Source organism: Silurus meridionalis, chromosome 10 (assembly GCF_014805685.1).
Source record: "Silurus meridionalis isolate SWU-2019-XX chromosome 10, ASM1480568v1, whole genome shotgun sequence".
NCBI lineage: Eukaryota > Metazoa > Chordata > Actinopteri > Siluriformes > Siluridae > Silurus > Silurus meridionalis.
In genome coordinates, this window is record NC_060893.1 from 3285597 (window position 1) to 3307651 (window position 22055).

A 22055-nucleotide genomic window follows, 5' to 3' on the forward strand; every position below is an offset into this window, starting at 1 on the left:
ATAGTGTAACTGGTGCTATTCTGACCACGTGCATTACCACGTCTGCGATTTTATCATGAACAGCAAGTTAGAACAAAGAGCAAACGTGATATTCTGCATGAAACAGACATTTGACGTGACACACATTTCACATACGGGTCACTGGAGGTGTTTTGAGTGGCACACGCTTCAAAAGCGGATGAACATCGCTGGAAGATCAGAAAGACCTTCAACAAGCTCAACCCCCGAAAATGTCAAAACCAATCTCGTGTATGATGATCGACAGAGAACAATCCACATGATCTCGCTTCCGCACCCACCCTACTCGCCAGATTTGGTTTTACCCTCTTCCCGAAGATGAAGATCCAGTTTAAAGGTTGCCGTTGTGGCACCGTTGCGGAGATCCAGCACGAAAAATTGTCCATTGTCTCAAAGCAGCTTTACACAGATAATGTGGTGATTAAAAATTAATATGTTCTTTATAAGTGTAAGTTTGTCCCTGATGAGTGAGCCGGTGGCGACTGTGGCAAGGAAAAACTCCAGGAGACGGCATAGGGAAGAAACCTTGAAAGAAACCAGACTCAAGAGGGAAACCCATTCTCATCTGGGTCGCACCGAATGTCCATTTCGGAATTTCATGGAACCACCCAAGGCATTGAATTTTAAAAGGTGCCTGACACACCTTGAAAAAAAGACTTCCAGGAACACTGGGAGCGCTGTATTGCTGTGCAATGAAAGTAGTTTAGTGAAAACAAAGCTAGTCTCGAAACGTTTTAAATCCACTTCGTACATCACCACCATCATCTTCATCACCATTTTGGGCCTCCAAACATGGCCAAAGATCTTTAAAATGTTTCTGGCTGGACGTTTCCCAGGCTCAAATGCTGAACTGTGCTATATAAAACACGGACCGTGCTGTGCTGGTTCTTACTGCCTGGTTTGGGGAAAAACACAGGGCACAAAGTTCAGTTCGTAGGAATCAGAGGCACGCGCTGAGCCAATCTGACCCGGTGGGAACGAAGCAATGAGAAAAATAATTTAAGGTTACATTACATTGGCAGTGTGTAAATATATATATATATATATATATATATATATATATATATATATATATATATATATATATATATTATACGATAACCAGAAGGAGTATTTAATCCACTTGACCCTTGAAGGTCACACAAAAAGGCCGGTCATACAGGAATGTTGTGTTACAGTTGCTGCTCCAGACACACTCGCATATATATATACGTATATGGACAAATGACTTTCAGCCCCTTTTATTTTTCTCTCATGGAAAATATCCGTTATAGCGTAAAGCCTTCAAACTTTAATAAAAAACCACACACGTGGTATCAGAGCCAGTGGTGGATAAACAAACCATGTATTTAAAGTCGAGATCTACTCGGTAAAATATGACTTTAAACTTCCACTTGAGTTAAAATACAAACGTATTTGCCTTCAAATGTACTTAAGTATCCAAAGAACTATGATTTATTATGGCTATAATGTTCCTATTATCATTTTTGTCACAAGATGATTTGCTTAATCAGTTTATGTGAAAAGACTCCAATTTGACTCTCAGCACACTGATCTATTAATAGAATGATATTAAGGAGTCAAACACTGATTGGTATCTATTCAAGTGCTCATGAGCCTAAAACCTTATTTTCAATCATTCAAAAGAATTGTGTAAATAAGGTTAAGTTCGAGTCTGGAGTTTCTTCCATCATTTATTCCTCTTTAAATGTTTGCTGTTGAACTGATGCTGAACTGTATGTTGGTGATCAGTAGATGCCACCAAGCGCCGATCAAAACAAGTTCAAAACAGAGCGTGCACTCGACCCTGATTGGTGTTTTGCTGCGTGTTTCACCAGTTACGTTTTTTCCACTCGTAAATAAAAAGGAACGACTGATTTACATTTACTTCATCCATCCTTCGTCCAGGATTTTGAAGCCATTTATTCATAGTTTGATTTCACATTTACAAATAACATTCGCTTCATTACGAGTCTCTGTACAATACGTCTCCGATCAGCTTCCGAACGGCTTCCGCGTCACTTGGTTCTGTCGAAGCAAAAAACCCAAATTACTCAATCGTACGCATGGTTTGGTGTATAAACTTTTACCAGATATTGTTTCTATCGATCCTTTTAGCGACATTATAAGGCCAAAAATATATTGGGCTTTTCCGCCTATATGTGCTTATTTCCCAAATTGTTCACACAAAAAGGATGTCTTTGGATGCAGCATTATTATTGGAAAATGTAACAAACACTCGCAGGTAATACATGATTAGATTCGGATAACGAGAATACTTGAGGAAAACTTTCCATCATTAACAGCGTTGCCCTGAAAACATGACCCTGACTTCCTGACAGGGTAAACAGCCTAGTTTATAGCTCACCAGGGAGATAATTATTCACAGAAATTAACATGGGCCATGTGGTTTGACCATTTGCACGTGCACACACACACACACACACACACACACACACGTTTCCTCACCCACTCCCAGTTTGCTCAGCAGATGTGTGTATCCTGGCCTGTCCTCCAGCACTCTCTTGAGGCTGGTGGGTTCCATGCACTCCAGCTCGACCCTCCAGTACACATAGATCTTGTGACTGAAACTCACGTACACCAGACATGGAATGTTCCTGCCCTGTTTGCACGCGTACAGCCCTGCAACAGTACACAAGCATTTGGAAAGCGGTAAACACGCAGCAGAAGGATTGATGTAGAATCCAGGATGTGGATTAGAGTCTGATAAGACATAATACACATACATTTGTCCCAAACATCCAAGAGCACAAGTGAAAATGCTTCGATTTTGCTGCAAGTAAACATTTTTTCGTCAAAGTTGATGTGTCAGAAGCAGGAAAAATGGGCAAGCATATGGATTTGAGTTTGACAAGGGACAAATTGTGATGGCAGACGACTGGGTCAGAGCATCTCCAAAACTCAAGTCAAGTCAAGTCAAATTTATTTCTATAGCGCTTTTCACAACCGACATTGTCAAGGTGAGCAATGTGTATTTATCCCTGATGAGCAGCCCTGGCGACTGTGTGTGGTGTTCCTGCTCTGTACTGGTCAGTATAGTTTGTAAAAAATAATGCACCGGGTTGCTATCACCTTTAGTTCTCGATTGAAACATTTGCACTTTGACATTGAGGAACATACGCACCTGGCGTGAGCCAATCATCGTCTAGAACCTGTCACCATGTGATCTACCCCACCCTCACAGAAACTATATTTTATATTATATATATATATATATATATATATATATATATATATATATATATATATATATATATACATACACATATACATACATATACACATACGCATACGCATATGTGTGTTTATTTCCCATAAGCGTGACGTAACCTTTTGTTTGGCAAGTTTTATATCCATAGCTTGTCATCTTTTTGTTTGAAGCAAGTTTGCTGCATTTCTTTATACAGTAGGTTACGGGTAAAAAGTTATACACGACATGCAAGTTATACATTTCCAGTGGTGCTGAGCACAGCGCGTGCAAGTTGTCAGATTGCAAATGCGAGTTGCAAAGAATATAAGAGTTTACAGCCTGCTCCATACTCGTTTTTCATAGTTTTTCATAATAGTCATGTTCAATTATTAACCTTGGTTGTTTTGCTGCTTTATTTTCAATATTTTTAATTGTTATAGTTTATGAGAATTATTATGTATGCTTCTGAATGTGTCACTATATTTATTTTATAGAGAACCATAACCTTATTCAGATACAACCAGCTGTACCATCTAATAATTCTTCTGCATAAGAAATTGTAATCTAGTGGTAACAATAAATGGGTTATTCCCTGAAAGTAAGTGCGTCTTCATTCTGTCGCATGCGGACAGCCTCTGGTGGGTTAGCATCCTGAGTCAGCAAACTATTCCATATGGTGAACATCTACTAACGCCAAACCATTTTTTCATGGTCCTTCAAGCTGGATTTTCAGACTTACCAGAGGAATAGAAGATGCCACATCAGGCAAAAGATGAGCCAAGTGTGCAAATCAGGAGGAAGACGACCCTCCCTGCACGTTAGGAGGAGTATGACTCACTGGTTTCACTCTCCTAGGTCTGTCCAGCAACCTATGTCACCACCTGTTCTTTCAACCAGACCAACCGAAGGCTTGAAAGCAGAGGAAGGGCAACTGGCTTCACTCCACTACCAAGTTATAAGGTAGACAGTCGGCTGCAGTGGTCCGACGAAGAATGTGAATCTGTATCAGATATCATAAAGAGGGAGAACCAGGATCTCCACAAAGCACCTCAGAGGATACAGCAGGACAGGGACACATTCCAGACCACAAACGGCCCAGCTCACATGACAAATGAGGCAGCTACATCTGCAGATGGTACAGCAACAGGTTGGAAGTCAGTGCATGTCTACTGCCACCCCGCCAGGTATAGTATAGTTCCTCACGGACCTGAAACTAGTGGAGGCTCTACTTATCTAATATTGCCATTCACAACAGCCCTACACAAGGATGGTGGATGCTCCAGACCAACAATATAACCAGCCACATCAACTAGCCCTACAAAGAACTGCGGAGTAAATGAATGGCCCAAACTTTGCTAGTGGTGACCAGAAGGCCTTTGGATTATTTGCATTATTTGTATTCGAGGTACAATGCATCTCATATGTCTTGTCTCCATGGGAAGCTTCCAGACCTGAGATCTGGGTTTTGGAGGTCTGCACATACACATTGTGTGCCCATTCCTACACTTAAAGGTTTTGCACAATTCCTGGAGTTTAAAATCATAGTTCAAGAAGATACTACAAGGTTTGCAAGCAATCAGTGGAGAGGACCCTTGACACGAACACCAAATTATTTCTGAGTACTGAGAAGACAGCCCCAGAGACTACATCTTCTGCTCCATCTCCTAGAACATCGCAGAGACCCTACTGCGACAACAGTAAGCATTCCCTTAATAACTGTTCTAACTTTAAGCAGCTTACTAAAACCCAAAAACCAAGCTGGATCAAAGACAATAACAGATGATGGTGCTCTGGCAGAACTTAAAAGTCAAAAGAATGTGACCTAAAAATGCGCTGCAGACAGTGCAGCAGCAGACACCTCATAGCTCTGGATGACATCAGTGTCCAGAGCCTATTCTAGTTGAATCTGCTAATTCTAACACCTGTCTGCTCAATACCATGAATAAAATTCTCTTAATTTATAAGCCCCCTACCAGCTGGAGGTTTTCATTTTAGATCAGCATAGTGATGGGGAAATAGGAAAAGGATGGACACGATCCAGGAAGATCGAGTGGAAAGAACCATGCTCAGCAGTTGGGCCTCAAAGGGCAGTCAGAGAACCTGGGGCAGCAGTGGTTTCATTCAAAATCTCCCCGATTACTCAGCCTACTTCATTGCTCAAAAGCTGCGCCGATCACACACACCCTGTAAAGACTCAAAGAGGGTATATAAAAGGGCTCCCAATGCATGACTTAGAGCCGTTGTGTGCCGTGATACTCATTGGGTCAGATTACCACCATTACCACCAGATCACACCATTGAACCAGTAAGGCTGAGCCCTTTAAAGGACCAGCCACCATAAAGACTTGGTTGGACATCACAGGGTCCAATCCACCAATTGTGGCAGGAAAGGACTGAACATCACTGTCTATTTACTGTCTTATTTCTGTCTATTTATTCTCATTGCCAGAATCGAATTAGATGGACATGCTGCCCTGGTGCAATGAAAAGATTGCATCCAATCTAACCGGGATCAGAAGGCAGTGAAATCTTGGAAAGGAAGACAATAAGGGTTGTAATGAATGGTGTCAAGAACATGCCAGAGCTTCGAGCATGGAAAGAGGCAGTCTTATCGCAGTTAAGAACCAATGAAAGAAAACTGGCCCCAAACCCACAGCTAGATTTCCAAACTGGAACAAGCAGGCTATTTTAGAAAATTACCTCAGAATGCTGAGACCGGCTGTCCCTATTCCTGGTATGTTTCACACCACATGGTGGAGCACAATGGGAAAAATCTAAAAGTCTTCCATTGCTAAAATCTGAATGAGTTTTTGCTTCACGCGACCAGTGTCCCTTCTCGCCGTGTTACTCAGATTTAGGGAACATTCAGTGGCAACCACATTAAGGGGATGTTCCACCAATTAGATTGCTCCCAGAAGACAAACCACTCATGTGTTTACTCTGGAGAGGCGCCCACAGGAGCAACCGGATGTGTACGAGTGGCAAGCCCTTTCGTTTGGCACTACTTGCAGCTCTTTACACTTTACCACACCACCATATCAAACAGTGCAGAGATGTGAATATCGCAAGGACGAACCGATAATCGATATGGATGTTTACATGACGGCCCCTTTCTTGACCCTGACCACCCTATCATACTCGACCTAAGGTACCCGTCTCTAAACTTATCATACAAAGTTGTAATTTGTTACTTTTCAACACAGGTCCTGAGAACTTTGCACTTTTGGTGTGGACTGCTTCAGTCCCTGCAACGCCAGAACGGGTCGATGCAACAAGAAAAAATGTGGAATAATATTCAAATGCCTCACCATCAGAGCAGTATACATTGACATCCTCCATAGTCTGATTTCCCCCTTATGGCCCACAAACGCACAAACTTCAGAGGAAGGCTCTGGTCCAAGGCCTGCAGAGACAACTGGCTATTTAGTAGACTGAATTCCATTTCAACCCCCCAAATTCACCACACTATGGCCAGCCACATCAACTAGCCCTACAAAGAACTGTGGAGTTAATGGATGGCCACACTATGGAGGTAGCTGAGAGCGAGAAATTCGCTCCCTGAAAACCGCTCTAATAGTTACTGTCATAACCAAACTGTGTTGACAGAGATTGAGGGAATTCTGAACTCTAAAATCACTAGGATATACATCATCCGGTGTTTCGAACCTTGATCCCATCACCCCAGACTGTCTCCTAATAGGGTGGCCAGATGCCTTCTTTCCCTGACAGTCATCCAACGTAGATGGCGTCACAATCAGATCCTAGCTTAGCAGTTTTGGAAAACGTTACCTTAAATTCTACCTCCCTGGGCTTCAAAACAGTCAGAAATGGCTAAATGATAGTCCAGACATGCAGGTTGGCATGATGGTGCTGGTGCTGAAGAGCTACTAAAGACAACCATTTTTCATCTATCAAAAGTGGTCCAAGAAAGAAACAGTGGTGAACTGGTGACAAGGTCATGGGGATCCAAAGCACATTGATGCACATGGGGAGCGAAGGCTGGCCCGTGGGGTCTGATCCAACAGATCAACTCAAATTGCTGAAGAAGTTAATGCTGATAATGTTAGACGGTCGGGTTTTGGCAGAAATGCACAATGCCAGCTAAATAAAGATCTGCTTTAAATAAGTTGGAGGATATGGAAGATCTCCTGCTACAAAGCTCCAACCCTATTGAACATCATGAATGTGAACGTTGACTGCACCACAGGCTTCCTCACCTTCTCACTGCCATCAGTACTTTACAAACACCCATGTAGCAGAATGAATCTACTCTAACCTCCACAAAAATCTAGTAGAACATCTTTCCCAGAAGAGTGGAGTTTATCAGAATAGTAAATGGCCACTAAATGTGGAATGAGATGTTAAAAAAGTGGTACAAACTTTTGAACATACATTGCACATTGAGAGTAATTAATACCAATGGGAATTTAACTAATATCCTTATAGAATATCTAATAATTGTAATTGAAAAGCATATACTTGCTTTATATGCATGTTTTCTCTCTTCCCTTTAGTATCTTTTATATGATGTGTTTTATAAAAAATAAAATACATTTTGTAATCTCTCAGCAATTCATCCTTGACCAGCAGAGCAGGCACAATGAGAGAAGAAAAAATGGTATTGTGATTTTTCTGAAGCTCCAACACTGACAACTAGTGGGGACCCATGCTTCATGCTCCACTCCAAACACACGTACACACACACATAGAAAAACACCTCCATACCGGCGCAGAAAGCGTTCACGTTCTCATCAAATTGGAATCGGACCACTGTGCGATTATGGTCGATGATGTACGTCTGTCCGTCCCAGGCACACGCCACCACCTCCTCTCTTCCATCGCCCTAAATACACATCCACATCCAAGAAGAATTACAGTGATGATCCTGGTGGAGGTGTGAGGTGTTACAGGACGTTAGTGCATGATGTGGAGGTGAAGAACAACATCTATTTGCATTTATGGCATGAGGACCCAGCAGTGGCAGCTTAGTGGTGGTGGGAAATGAACTCACAGCCTTCTGTTTAGAAGTCCAACATTTCTCCCAGAGATAAAAAATACTAATAACAAAGCTGTTTAAATTCTTATTCTTTTTCATTATGTTTTCATTTCTTCAAATTCATCTTGTGTATTCACCATATAAGTTTCACCACATGCAAAACCCTCCATGGAGCTCAGTAAGGTTAATTAGGAAATGTCTACAATAGCTGTCTCACTAGATGAAACTAGAACAGGATGTTACTATGGTTACAGGTGTTTATAAGCAGCACATTTAGTTAGATATACTTGTCTGTTCAATGCCCTGAACTCACACCTAAACTTCTAGCCAATCACAATCCAATATTCATACCTGTACTTTCAGCCAAGTGAAATCCACTATCACACCTGAACTACTTTTAGCCACTCCCAATCCACTATTCACACCTGAACTTCCAACCAATCACAATCCACTATTCACACCTGAACTTCCAACCAATCACAATCCACTTATCACACCAGAAATTCCAGCCAATCACAATCCACTATTCACACCCGAAGTTTCAGCCAATCACAATCCACTATTCACACCTAAAGTTGTAGCCAATCACAATCCACTATTCACACCTGAACTTCTTCCAGCCAATCACAATCCAATAGTTACCATGAACTTCTTCCAGCCAATCGCTATCCACTATTCGCACTTGAACTTCTTCCAGCCAATCACAATCCACTAATTACACCCAACGTTTCAGCCAATCACGATCCACTATTCACACCTGAACTTCTTTCAGCTAATCACAATTCAGACTTCAGGCATTGTATATTCAGACTGACCCTGGTCTAAACAAAACAACCCCACAGGTTATAGTTTCACTGCCCTGTTTTTTTTTTAACCCTGACCTACTGACCGTGATGTCCAGTTTCTGTAGTGCGAACAGCTGATGATCCACCTGCACCGACCACAGGAGCTGCTCAGAGCTGTCCATGAGCTTCAGCGTACCTGCGCCAATAAAACAAAAGCTATCAGTGTTCTAACTCAGAAAAACATATTACAGCTGTCACTTGATGACAGAATCAGGAGTTTCAGCATGAAGACATCTTCAGCCCCAAATCAAACTCTTAGTATGTAGTTTTATCATTTTCAGGTTCATCAAATACAGTGATTTTTTTGGCTGGGATGGTCTGAGTTACCACTCAACTGTCAGGAAACGTTTTAATAATATCCCATGTTATGTCTGGGTGTAAAACATTTTCACGTGTCGTCATTTTCAAGACTAGATTCAGCAACTGATGAGATGATGCTGCTTACCATCTAAAGTGCAGAGAGCAAATAAGCCTCCTTTAGAGTCGTCTTCCTTCGAACCTACAAAAAAAAAGGATGTTTAATACATTTTTATATTACGCAAAACACTTGGACACATTTTTATTGGTGCACTTTATTAGGAAAACCTGAATATTCATGAAGTTATCCAATCGACCAATTAGGTGGCAGCAGCACAATACATCAAATCGGTTTACATTTACCCTCCAACTGATGCTTCTGTGTGTGAGTGTGTGTGTGAGTGTGTGTGTGTGTGTGTGTGTGTGTGTGTGTGTGTGTGTGTTTGCACATAGATACATGCAATTCCCCCTTCTCCGTGTGTGTGTGTGTGTGTGTGTGTGCATGCAGTACCCATACTGATGCTGCCTATCGAGTGTGTGTGTATACATGCAGTTCTCCACTGATTCTGAATAATGTCTGTGTCTGTGTGTAGGTACATGCCGTACCCATACTGATGCTGACTATTGTGTGTGTGTGTGTGTGTGTGTGTGTGTAGGTACATGCCGTACCCTCCTGATGCTGCCTATTGTGTGTGTGTGTGTGTGTGTGTGTGTGTGTGTGTGTGTGTAGGTACATGCAGTACCCTCCTGATGCTGCCTATTGTGTGTGTGTGTGTGTGTGTGTGTGTGTATGTACATACTGATGCTTCCTATCGTTTGTGTGTGTGTGTGTGTGTGTGTACATGCAGTACCCCTACTGATGCTGCCTATTGTGTGTGTGTGTGTGTGTGTGTGTGTGTGTGTGTTTGTGTGTAGGTACATGCAGTACCCCTACTGATGCTAACTAGTGTGTGTGTGTGTGTGTGTGTGTGTGTGTGTGTGTGTGTGTGTGTGTGTGTGTGTATATACTGATGCTGCCTATGTGTGTGTGTGTGTGTGTAGGTACATGCAGTACCCCTCCTGATGTTGCCTGTTGTGTGTGTGTGTGTGTGTGTGTGTGTGTGTGTGTATATACTGATGCTGCCTATCGTGTGTGTGTGTGTGTGTAGGTACATGCAGAACCCCTCCTAATGCTGCCTATCGTGTGTGTTTGTGTGTGTGTGTGTGTGTGTGTGTAGGTACATGCAGTACCCCTCCTGATGCTTCCTATCAGATGGGTCGACACGTTCTTGTTATGAATGCGTCCGGTGGTCAGATGAAGAACGATGTCTCTGGAAGGCCCGCCTCTGAAACAAAGGTAACAAAAATATAACACACCTTCATCATCATCATCTCTTTTCTCCTTATCAGGTCTCAGTGACCTGAGTTCATTACAGTCCTACATCTGATTATCCTTTTCACCTCGGACTGAACTCACGACCTTCTCTGATCCGCAGGCACAGTACAGTTCACTCGCATGTTAACAATGTGATGCATTGATTCCCACTGCACATATTTTAACAAAAAAAAAAAAAAAAAGATTAATATATACACAACTATTTGTAGATACTTTTATTATTTAGAAAGTGACAAATAATTTACGACCAATATTTGATATGTTGATCGATTTTTCATCGCTAAACTGTTTCTCGAGCGCGTTCGAGAATATGACGTGTCCCAACACTCCGGAGACCGAGGAGTGTCCAGAGAGTCACATAGAATACAGATTAACATGGCAGAGGTAGAGCTGTAACTTCCTGGAGACAGTACAGGAAAAGAACGTCTGCTTTTATTTCATCTTTTTTTCTTTTGCACTACAAAGGCGTGTTTGTGAAAGGGCCATGCTTGAGAAGTCAGAAGGCATTTAAGTAAATTGATGATTTGCTGTTTGTTTGAACCAAAGTAATAAAAGTGAACTATCTGTACCGTATTGAATTGAGTACGTCATATTTCTTTCCATTGAATCGCATTGTGTTGAATCGAATCGAAATCGTATCAGTAGCGGCTTCATATGTATCTTTAATGTATGGTATGGTATATTATATTGGCTTATATATTGGCTTTGCATCGAACTGCGAATCGCATCGGCTTTAGCGATCAATCTGTATCCAGGATCTGCACATCAATAACTTGAGTCTCTGTTTCCACTACAATGTATGTCCAAAAGTTTGTGGACACCGAGCATAAAATTTGTTATATGCTTCTTTTTTGAGCATTCCATTCCACATTCAGTCCCTATTTGCTATTAAAAGAACCTTCACTCTTCTAGGAAGATGTTCCACTATATTTTTGTGGAGATTTGTGTAGGATTATTCAGTCTCAGGGTGTTAGTAAAGTCTGGTACTGATGTAGGTGAGGAGGTGAGGAGGCCTGGTGTGCAGTCAACGTTCACATTCGTCCCAATAGTGTTGAGGGATGATACAATATAGCAGTACATCTTCTTTATGAACAGGTTTGAGTCTCCTAGTTTAAGTTTAAGAGAAGATTGAATGCTAGTGCATCTCAAGACGTCCTGTACAATTGTGTGCCTTTGATTTTTATGCTAATAGTTTGTGGAAGAACAGCATAAAATCAGGTGTTCCAATACTGTCCAAATAGATTTGAGCTTCAGGTTGTGGAAACATTATTACCTCGGATGTGTTTTATTTTATTAATTTTTTCGACAAATTATTGCTTATGTTATAAATGCTGAATGGGAAGCATGGAAGCTCTCCAAAGTGTCAGATCATTAGAATTCGTCATTTTATGCCATGTAAGAGCAATGAACTGTGGGTAACAGTGACATATTAACATCCTCTGATCTAAAACTTGGGGAATTATTTATTTATACATAATGTCTGCATTAAGCACATTTGAGAGATTAGGAAATTGCTATGAATATTTCTGTAGTTCATGATAATAGTGCCCACACAGGGCTGGTTCTAGAAATCTGAAGGCAAAATGTATACTATAACTTCCTTCTCTTCAACATTCAGAAAAATAAAAAACAACCTAAAACAAATTCTTACCTATTTAAGTCCAACACACAAAAAAAAAATAAAGGTCATCTGGCGCACTCTTTTGAATAAACCGGTTGTAAATAATGATCTTCAAACGGTGCTGACGTGAATCAGCACACTATAAGGCTTCGTAGCTGAATCAGGAGCAGTGTTTTCTTTGCGTGCATGTTTAGATTTTTATTCATTTTCATTTAGCAACACAGGAGGGATGCATTCGTTTCGGCTATGCGGAAAAGTTGGATTTTATTCATCACTGTACACAGTGTCTTCATGCAGAGTGAGTAGAGTCACGTTTAAATGCTGATATTAACTTGTTTGACTTCAGCCGATTGTTATTTTATATCCAATAGACAAAGAGCTATGTCTTACACTGCCTTACACTAGTGTATAGGTTTGTTATGGTTATGGAGGCCCCGTATCCAATTGCATGTTCTGCCTATATCTAGCATCGACCCTGGGCCTATAGAAATACCTTCACTCAAATCAGTCAGGACGGCTCACCCTGCTGAAGCGTTCACGTGGCTCTCTCCAGGCACTGCAGCGCCATCTTGTGTCCAGGAGCAGAGCAGGACGGCGTAACCGCAGCCTGGCTGTGAGACCATGAGCTCAGGCCTGCCGTCTGGGGCTGAGTTCACTGATAAACTGTCCACCTTGAAAAATAAATAAATAAATAAATCTCCTTATGTGGAGAATGGAACACTGAACTACATCCATTATTCACGTCCAGGTCTCGTACATCACTGCCGTTCAGGAGCGGGAATTTTGGACTTTTATTTGAGCTGATTTAAATACTATTTTAATTATACACTGTAGGCTCCATCACACTGCTGCAAACCAACAACAAATAGGAGGAAAAAGATGAGTATAAGAATGTTTATTAATTCATGAAACTCAAGTCTAAACTCCACTGTGTGTGTGTGTGTGTGTGTGTGTGTGTGTGTGTGTGTGTGTGTGTGTACCTGCCCCTCCAGGAGCCATTTCTTTAACAGAATCAGGTGACCAGCTGACAGATCCGTGGCGTCAGGCGGCTCCTCCCATCGGAAAGCTCGCACCACGCGGTCGGTGTAGCCTACGACAAGCTCGCTGCGGCCATCACCATCTAACACACACACACACACACACACACACACACAGAAACATACAAGCATTTTAATATAACTAGAACATAACTAGACAACATTTGCCCCATTTAGCAATATTTGGACACATTTACAGCTTCTGTTTAAAAAAAATAAATAAATAAAAATCTACACATCTTTGTTTCATTACGGCATGTTTTTGATCTAAAAATATATGTGGTTCTTTTCCAAACTGTTACCACAAAGCTGGAGGTGCTCAACTGTACAGGACGTCTTTAGATGCGCTATAATGCCTGTTCCGGCATGGCAATGCCCCTGTGCACAAAGTGAGCTCCTTGAAGATGTGGTTCACATGCTTTGAAGAGAAAGATCTTTAGTGGTCTGATATAGAGCTCTGATCTCATCCCTACTGAACACCTTTGAGATGAATGTAAACGCTGACTGCACCCCAGGTCTCCTCACCTCCTCACCTCCATCAATACCTGACTTTACTAACACAAACCTAACCTACACAAATCTCCACAAAAATATAGTGGAACATCTTCCTAGAAGAGTGAAGGTTCTTATAATAGCAAATAGGGACTGAATGTGGAATGGAAATGTCCAAAAAGAAGCACATAGCAAATTTTATGCTCGGGTGTCCACAAACTTTTGGACATACGTTGTAGTAGGAACAGAGACTCAAGTTTTTGATGTGTATTTATTGGATACAGATTGAGAGTGAGAGAGAGAGAAAGAGAGAGAGAGAGAGAGAAAGAGAGAGAAAGAGAGATCTTTTGTTATCTGTTGTATCTTCTGCAGTAATAAATAATGAATCAGATTGATTGGCCTGTGAAAGACGCTCAGACAAGTTTTCTCTTCGGTCACTTGGCGGAGTGATATGGAACTGTAAAGAGCTACTGGAACTCCTTTCAGCTGTGTGTGACATGTAGGGATGTGGATCTCCATCGCTAAAGCCGATGCGATTCGCATTTCCATACATAGCCAACGATACGATACATTAAAGGTACATATGAAGCCGCTACCGATACGATTTCGATTCGATTCAACACAATGCGATTCAATGGAAAAAATCTACTTTGGTTGAAACAGACAGCAAATCATCAATTTACTTAAGTGCCTTCTGACTTCTAACGCTTACTCACCGATGTCACTGATTAGCATGACTTTAGCATTAGCAGGGATGTGCTGGGTGAAACACGGCTTCTGCTCATCCCCGGACAACCACTCGTGCTGGCCTGAGGATTCGGCTTTGGCTGCGGCGGAGGTGATGTCGAACACGTGGAACCAGCCTTCTGCACCTGCAGCCACCACCAAGTTCTGACAAACAAAACACGGTCGTGCGTAAAGACGCCCGGAATTCATTCGTGTCAACATAGAGACTTATTCGTACACGTTTCCTTACCTTGCCTTTATTACAGAGGTCTCCAACTCCCACGCAGGTTAGCTAGCAACAGAAGGCAGCGGTGAACGTTCTGCTACGATATTTGAAAATCTTTCAGACTGAATGGTATTCAGAATAATAGTGAGAGAAAATGGACCAGTAGGTAATGACACTTACCATTCCTACACATGTTCTAGTGAGCCAGGGCTTGGAATCGTCATTCTTATAGATGTATAACTTCCCGCTCGTGTCGCCCACCACAAGCTCGTTCAGCTACAGAGCAAAACGTAAGGGATTTTATTCACACCACATTCGTTTCATATTCTTTCGAACTTAGATTTATGTCATTGTTGACTATTTTTTCTACTTCTGTAATGAGTGATGAATCAGTGGACTGTAGAGTCGGTGAGATCGAATTAACAAGCGAATCTGTTTCTCGATGGATCTAAAGTAGGTCAGGTTGTCAGACGCAGCAGATGTGCACATGTAAAGACAGCAGGTAGTCAGACACCGTGACATGTTGATTGTTTGGTGATTTTTTGGAACATTTAAAACCACTTTTTGTAATGTGATTATTTTCTTTTTCTTCTTTTGGCTTCTCCCATTAGGGGGCGCCACAGCGGATCATCCGTCTCCACACCCCTGTCCTCTACATCTGCCTCTTTCACACCAACTACCTGCATGTCTTCCATCACCACATCCATAAACCTCCTCCTTGGTCTTCCTCTTTTCCTCCTTCCTGGTGTCTCCATCCTCAGCATTCTCCTACTGATATACCCCGTGTCCCTCCTCTGCACCAAACCATCTCAATCTCGCCTCCCTCACCTTGTTTTCAAAACGTTCTACATGCGCTGTCCCTCTAATAAACTCATTTGCCTGCTTGGATAAATAATAAATCAAATAATCATTTAAAATATTTTATAAAAATAAAACCATTACTCCCCTACCAATCAATAATCTCCATTGTTCCAAATCACCAATTACTTATCACCCTTGTTGTCAATGACCAATCAAAAATCACAATTGTTCCCAACAACCAATTACCAGTCACCGTTCATCAAAATAACCAATCAGCATTGTTCCTAATGATCGATCGTTTCGCTCCCAATAATCAATCAATAAACACTTTGTTCCCAATGTCTAATCACTACTGTTCCAAATGACCAATCACAAATCAATTCTATTCCCAATAACCAATCACTAATCACTAGTGTTTGTTATAATACCCCTGAATGTCTCGATTGTTTGTTTGGTACAGTTATTTTATATATTTACAGTAATAAATGTGATTATGTTTGTGTCTCACGGTTACTATACATAAATAAACATTTGCGTACATTTTATTCTATGAAAAAATTAATTCAAATGTATTAGATTTTGTTCAGATCTGTTCCACTCTAAACCTCTATAGAAAATCCTTGCTCACGTGACCTAACGCGTCACTAAGACACGCCCATCAGCAGTGCTTCATCTCCGGCCGTGCAAAATAGTTGCAAATGACGTCACCCGGCGGCATTTTTGTTGTTGTTGTTGTTGCTTTTTAGGATTTTCTCCTAAAACGAGGAGAGCGAACTTACGGAGTCGTTATCAGCGTCTCCGAGACAGATGGCGTGGGGAAAGAGGGAGCCGGTGAAGTCCAAACACACGCGCTGCACGAAGCTCAGAGACCTCATGTCCTTCTGTGTGTGTGTGTGTGTGTGTGTGTGTGTGTTTTGGGGAAAAAGTTAAATCATTACAACCACACTGCTTCTGGGATGCGACCAAAAACCACGTGACCTCCTAAACCCAATATTCCACATTACACGGTTCACTGCTCCTTCCCAACATCACGTGACCAACACCAATAAAAGGAGGAAGCGCTCTGAACGGCACTGTTGTTTTTCAAAATAAAAGTCTGTGTTTAAAAGAAATACACTATGTCCAAAAGTATTAGGACACCTGACTTATCCATCCATATGTCCTCTTTTGGGAAAACTTGTAGGAGCAGCCTTGTATCGAAAGATATGCAGTAGTGTAAAAATGTCCTTTCATTTGAAACCTGTTCCAGCATGACAATGCTCTCCTGTGCACAAAGCCAGCTCCATGAAGAAGATACGCTTTCCATGGGAAGGAAAATGTGGAAGATCCAGTAAATGGGGAGCAAATGTGGAATTTGATGTTTGAAAATGAGAAATTTTATGGTCAGGTGTCTACATACTTTTGGCCAAGTCATCATATGACATGAGTTCAAGTGTATTTCCATAGTGCTTTTCACAACAGACATTGTCTCAAAGCAGCTTTACAGAATGTAAGAATTATAGAAACATTTAATATAAGTGAATAATGTGTATTCACCCCAGGAAAAACTCCTTTAGATGGTATGAGGAAGAAACCTTAAGAGGAACCAGACTCAAAATGGGAACCTATTTTGATTTGGGTGATATCAAGAGTGTGATTATTTTCTTCTTCTTCCGGCTTCTCTCATTAGGGGGCGCCACAGCGGATCGTCCGTCTCCAAACCCCCCTGTCCTCTACATCAGCCTCTTTCAAACCAACTACCTGCATGTCTTCCCTCACCACATCCATAAACCTCCTCTTGGTTTTCCTCTTTTCCTCCTTCCTGGTGTCTCCATCCTCAGCATTCTTCTACTGATATACCCCATGTCCCTCCTCTGAACATGTCCAAACCATCTCAATCTCGCCTCCCTCACCTTGTCTCACAATGCCTCGCCATGCGTTGTCCCTCTAATAAACTCATTTGTAATCCTGTCCACCCTCATCACTCCCAACGAAAACCTCAACATCTTTAGCTCTGCTACCTCCAGCTCCACCTCCTGTCTTTTATGCAATGCTACTGTCTTTAAACCATACAACATCTCAGGTTTCACCACAGTCCTATAAACTTTTCCTTTCACTCTTGCAGATACTCTTCTATCACAAATCACTCCTGCTATCACTCTTCTCCACCCACTCCACCCTCCCTGCACTCTTTTCTTCACTTCTCTAATACACTCTCCATCAATTTGCACTGTTGGCCTCAGGTACCTGAACTCTCCACCTCTTCTCCCTGTAACTGCACCACTCCACTGCCCTCCCTCTCATTCACACACGTGTACTCTGTCTTACTCCTACTGACTTTTATTCCCCTTCTCTCCAGCATGTACCTCCACCTCTCCAGGCTCTTCTCAACCTGCTCCCTAATCTCAACACAAATCACAATTACATCCTCAAACATCATAGTCCAGGGAGACTCCTGTCTGACCTCGTCCATTACCCTGCTCATCACCACTGCAAATAGGAAAGGGCTCAGAGCTGATCCTTGATGCAGTCCAACCTCCATCTTGAACCAGTCTGTCGTTCCTACTGCACACTTTACTGCTGTCACACTGTCCACATACATGTCCTGCACCACCCTCACATACTTCTCTGACACACCTGACTTCCTCATACAATACCACAACTCCTCTCTCCACCCTGTCGTACGCTTTCTCTAAATCCACAAACACACAATGCAACTCCTTCTGACCTTCTCTATACTTCTCCATCAACATCCTCAAAGCAAATAAGGCGTCTGTGGTGCTCTTCCTCATCATGAAACCATACTGTTGCTCACAGATGGTCACCTCTTCTCTCAGCCCGGCTTCCACTACTCTTTCCCATAACTTCATGGTGTGACTGATCAACTTAATTCCCCTGTAGTTACTGCAGGTCTGCAAATCTCCCTTATTCCTAAAGATCGGTACCAGCACACTCCTTCTCCAATCCTCAGGCATCTTCTCACCATCCAAAATTCTGTTAAACAATCTTGTTAAAAACTCCACTGCATCTCTCTTAAACATCTCCATGCTTCTACCGGTATGTCATCTGGTCCAACCGACTTTCCACTCTTCATCCTCTTTGTGTTTCTATGCAACAATCTAACTGGGAAAACATTTCCTTTGACCAAACAAATCCATGTCAAGAACTTTTTTTTCTTTATAAAATCCTCCCTTAGCATGAAGAACAGCTTTACACACTCTCAGCATCTGGAAAGTTCATTTCTCTAAACGTTCAGCTGAAACACTTTGCCGTGCCTCAAAGATGTTCTTCACTAGTGGGAGATTTCTTGTTCATCTCAGAGCAGTTCAATAAGGTTTTGGTGTGGTGACTGGGCAGATCGTTCCATGATAGATATCACTCCAGAAGACTGTTTGCTCTCTAAATAACGCTTACAGAGCTTACAGGCTCATCATCTTGTTATACAGTGAAGTCTGTTCCAATGAGCCGCCTACAGTCCAGATGGAATAACATGGTGTTGAAGTATGGAATAGGAGCCATGTTGGCTCAGGATTTCTTTCACTTTCCGGAACCTTTCCTGCTCCAAAACAAACCCAAGCCAATAAGCTTCCACCTTCATGTTTGATTGTGGGGGTGAGGGAGTCTGATCACATCTCTCCTGTTCTCCATCTTACTCATCTGGTACACACAAAAATGTCACATTTTATATTCTTTTAGTCATTTACTGTCCAATTCTTGTGCGTTGGATGTAAAAAATAGGAATGTTCATGACCTTAATTATAAAGAAGACATATTTTCTTGTATTGAAGCGTCATGGTGAAGCAGCATGCTCTGGGATTCGGCTAAAGATCAGCATTTTTCTGGTGACATTAAAGGTGGGATATGATGTCAAGTGATTTATTTGACTGTTTTTTTTTCTATCAAAAGATCCTGCAGTTTGAAGCTTTTCTATTTATATCTGCTGTATTCATGGCTATGCTCCAGGTGGCAGTATGTGTGCACACAAATCTCTCTTTCCTCTTTATAAAGATCTGTATTTTCCTCACCCTGACTAATATATAACAAATATACATTCATTGTGCAGCTGCTTGTTTTTCCTCTGCATATAGTAACCTTTATTAATGTTTATAAGGAAATTGCTCCAGTTTTAGATGATTAAAGGAAGAAACATCATTTTATTTATCACATACACATTCGTGCAGAGTATGATTTGTACAGAAAGGCTGTTTACAAGTGTCCAACATCTATATAGAAATGGAATATAAAAAAATGTGTAAAAAATAAATAATAATAATATAAGTATAAAGTATAGCTTATACACTATATATAATATATTAGAGCTTTCAATCAATTAAAATATTTAAATGTGATTAATATAATGATTGTCATAAGTTAACTTGATTAATCTCAACTTAATCGCACATTTTTATCTGTTCTACATGTACCTTAAATGAACTTTTCAAGTGTCTAATACTCTAATCAATATGCGCATGGACAAATATCAAAGCAAATTTATGTTTATTATTAGTGAAACCAAACTCAACATAGAGCATGAAGACAAAATATTCTTGTAAATGTTTTAAAGTAATGATGGTGTTTAAAATTACGTAAATCATCAGGACACCAAACGGAACTTTCGCGACGTTTCCACACGGACGGTTTTAATTGCCGGATGTGTGGATCATGGCGGATTTTGATGCTTGATTTGAGACTTGGCGCATCAGTAAAACGTATTTATTAATAAAAAAATTCTTTTCCTGTGGGTTTTTTTTTTATATCTGATTAAGAGTTGTGTTGAAGTTTATAATTTTGCATCATTTATATTTATTTATTTCGATTTTTAATAAAAATGTTAAAACATTATAATAATATTAGTTAATAAAATGAGTGCTATTAAAATTAATTTGTGTTTATTTTGACAGCCCAAATATACATGTATGGTTCTTTTGCTTCTTTCTAGCATTCTACAACCAAGTGCCATGAAGATAGATGTATGACTGAATACACACTTTCACCAGTAGCAGGTCACGTATTTCACCCCTATACCTTCAATGGTGCCCTGTTTGAATTCATCCACCTCTTAAAACCAGTAATGTGAAGCCACGTCTATAGAAAGCATCAATATTAAAGAGAATCACAGTAAAACAGAGCGCTGCATCACAAACAGGAATCTCATACAGTCAGAATGAAAGTCATCGCTAAAGCAAGAAACCCAATGAACACAAATCAACACGTCTCCTTTCACTGGAGCCACAGCAGCACCGCCCGCATACATCATCTCTAGCAGAAGCATCGATATTTACCTCAGAAAATGACCCAGGGTTTGGGTTTTTTTATTTTTGCATTCATTGCTTTTTTTCCTGGGGATTTGAAATGAAGTGTGTTTTCGTGCAAATTATACAAGAAAGAAAACACAAAAGTATAAACGGTTTGTGAAAAAGCTTAATAATTGTTTTGTCAACCTCTCTTCACGATGTCTTGCAGATATCCTTGTAAGTGTAAATGATTGTGTTACATTTGCAAGTTTAGTTTCGAAGAGAAAGTAGGCCACACAGCCCAGATGGAAACGGGTAACGACTGTTGGGGGCGTCCTGCAAATTGCTCGGAGACCTCAACAGGATGCAGGAACACACTGAGATTTCTGTCAGACTTTTTACATTTACAGGTCCCTCTCACTTTCACGTGACATCTCGGAGCGCTGGAGAAGGTGTTAATTCATGGCGTACAGCTCAGTTTCACCACAGGTTGTTTTGATGCGTCTCTTCATCTCTCTCTCTATCTATCTTTTTGTATAACCCGGCTGTTGCACTGACAGTTGTTTAATAGCAGACAGCATATGTGTTGCTCCTCACAGCCCCCTCCATTTTTTTATTCCCGTATGTGTTAGCAGAAATGTACCGGGCGAGTGTGTGTAAATGAAGTTAACATGTTATCTTGATCTTAACTGTTGATCTTAACTGTTGAAGAACTCAAACCATAAATCAATCACCCGTCACCATCAGTTTTTAGGACAGCTTATCTTTTTGTTATTGTGTGTGTGTGTGTGTGTGTGTGTGTGTGTGTGTGTGTGTGTGTGTGTGTGTGTGTGTGTGTAACCTCCGTTAATAACAACAATGACATTATAGAGAATGCCCTACAATGAACACCCTGGAGGGAAAAGTCAACAAAAGTTAAACGTGTTCTTTAGATGGCATGTGAAAAAAAAAACATACTGCAAATCACACACACACACACACACACACACACACACACACACACACACACACTGTGTCATTTCATTTCTTCAAAGAATTCAACTATAAAAAACATTTTGAATGCAAGCAAATCTTCTCCGAGCACAAACAAGAGTGATTAAAGAGGAGACGGGGATACCATGAAGATAGACATCCAGCTCCACCCCCAGGCCACCAACCCATCTGTTCCATCTCCGTCTGTTGCAGGGTCTAAATGTC

General features: G+C 41.1%; 1 protein-coding gene across 2 annotated transcripts; it reads right to left on the bottom strand.

The window, feature by feature from the left end:
* Positions 1-1895: 1895 nt before the first annotated feature.
* Positions 1896-16686, bottom strand: itfg2 (integrin alpha FG-GAP repeat containing 2). 2 transcript variants are annotated; one of them, XM_046860291.1, is made up of 12 exons: positions 16425-16686; positions 15025-15120; positions 14869-14910; positions 14609-14783; positions 13344-13483; positions 12886-13034; positions 10589-10692; positions 9516-9569; positions 9115-9206; positions 7955-8072; positions 2488-2661; positions 1896-2046 (listed from the first exon to the last, which is right to left on the bottom strand). In XM_046860291.1, exons 1-12 carry the CDS (start codon positions 16518-16520, stop codon positions 1985-1987), a joined length of 1302 nt encoding a protein of 433 aa, XP_046716247.1. In that variant the 5' UTR covers positions 16521-16686; the 3' UTR covers positions 1896-1984. The 2 variants fall into 2 exon arrangements, with proteins under 2 accessions (XP_046716247.1, XP_046716248.1); XM_046860292.1 differs by having other exon boundaries at positions 10598-10692; positions 16425-16685.
* Between the last annotated feature and the right edge of the window lie 5369 nt (positions 16687-22055).

Bases quoted from the DNA above. Each gene is read 5' to 3' on its own strand.
- itfg2 (XM_046860291.1), bottom strand. From the start codon at position 16,520: ATGAGGTCTCTGAGCTTCGTGCAGCGCGTGTGTTTGGACTTCACCGGC. The intron at 15,121-16,424 runs GTAAGTTCGCTC...TTTGCTCTGTAG, and splicing joins GAGACGCTGATAACGACTCC to CTGAACGAGCTTGTGGTGGG. The intron at 10,693-12,885 runs GTGAGCCGTCCT...CCTTTGTTTCAG, and splicing joins CACGTGAACGCTTCAGCAGG to AGGCGGGCCTTCCAGAGACA.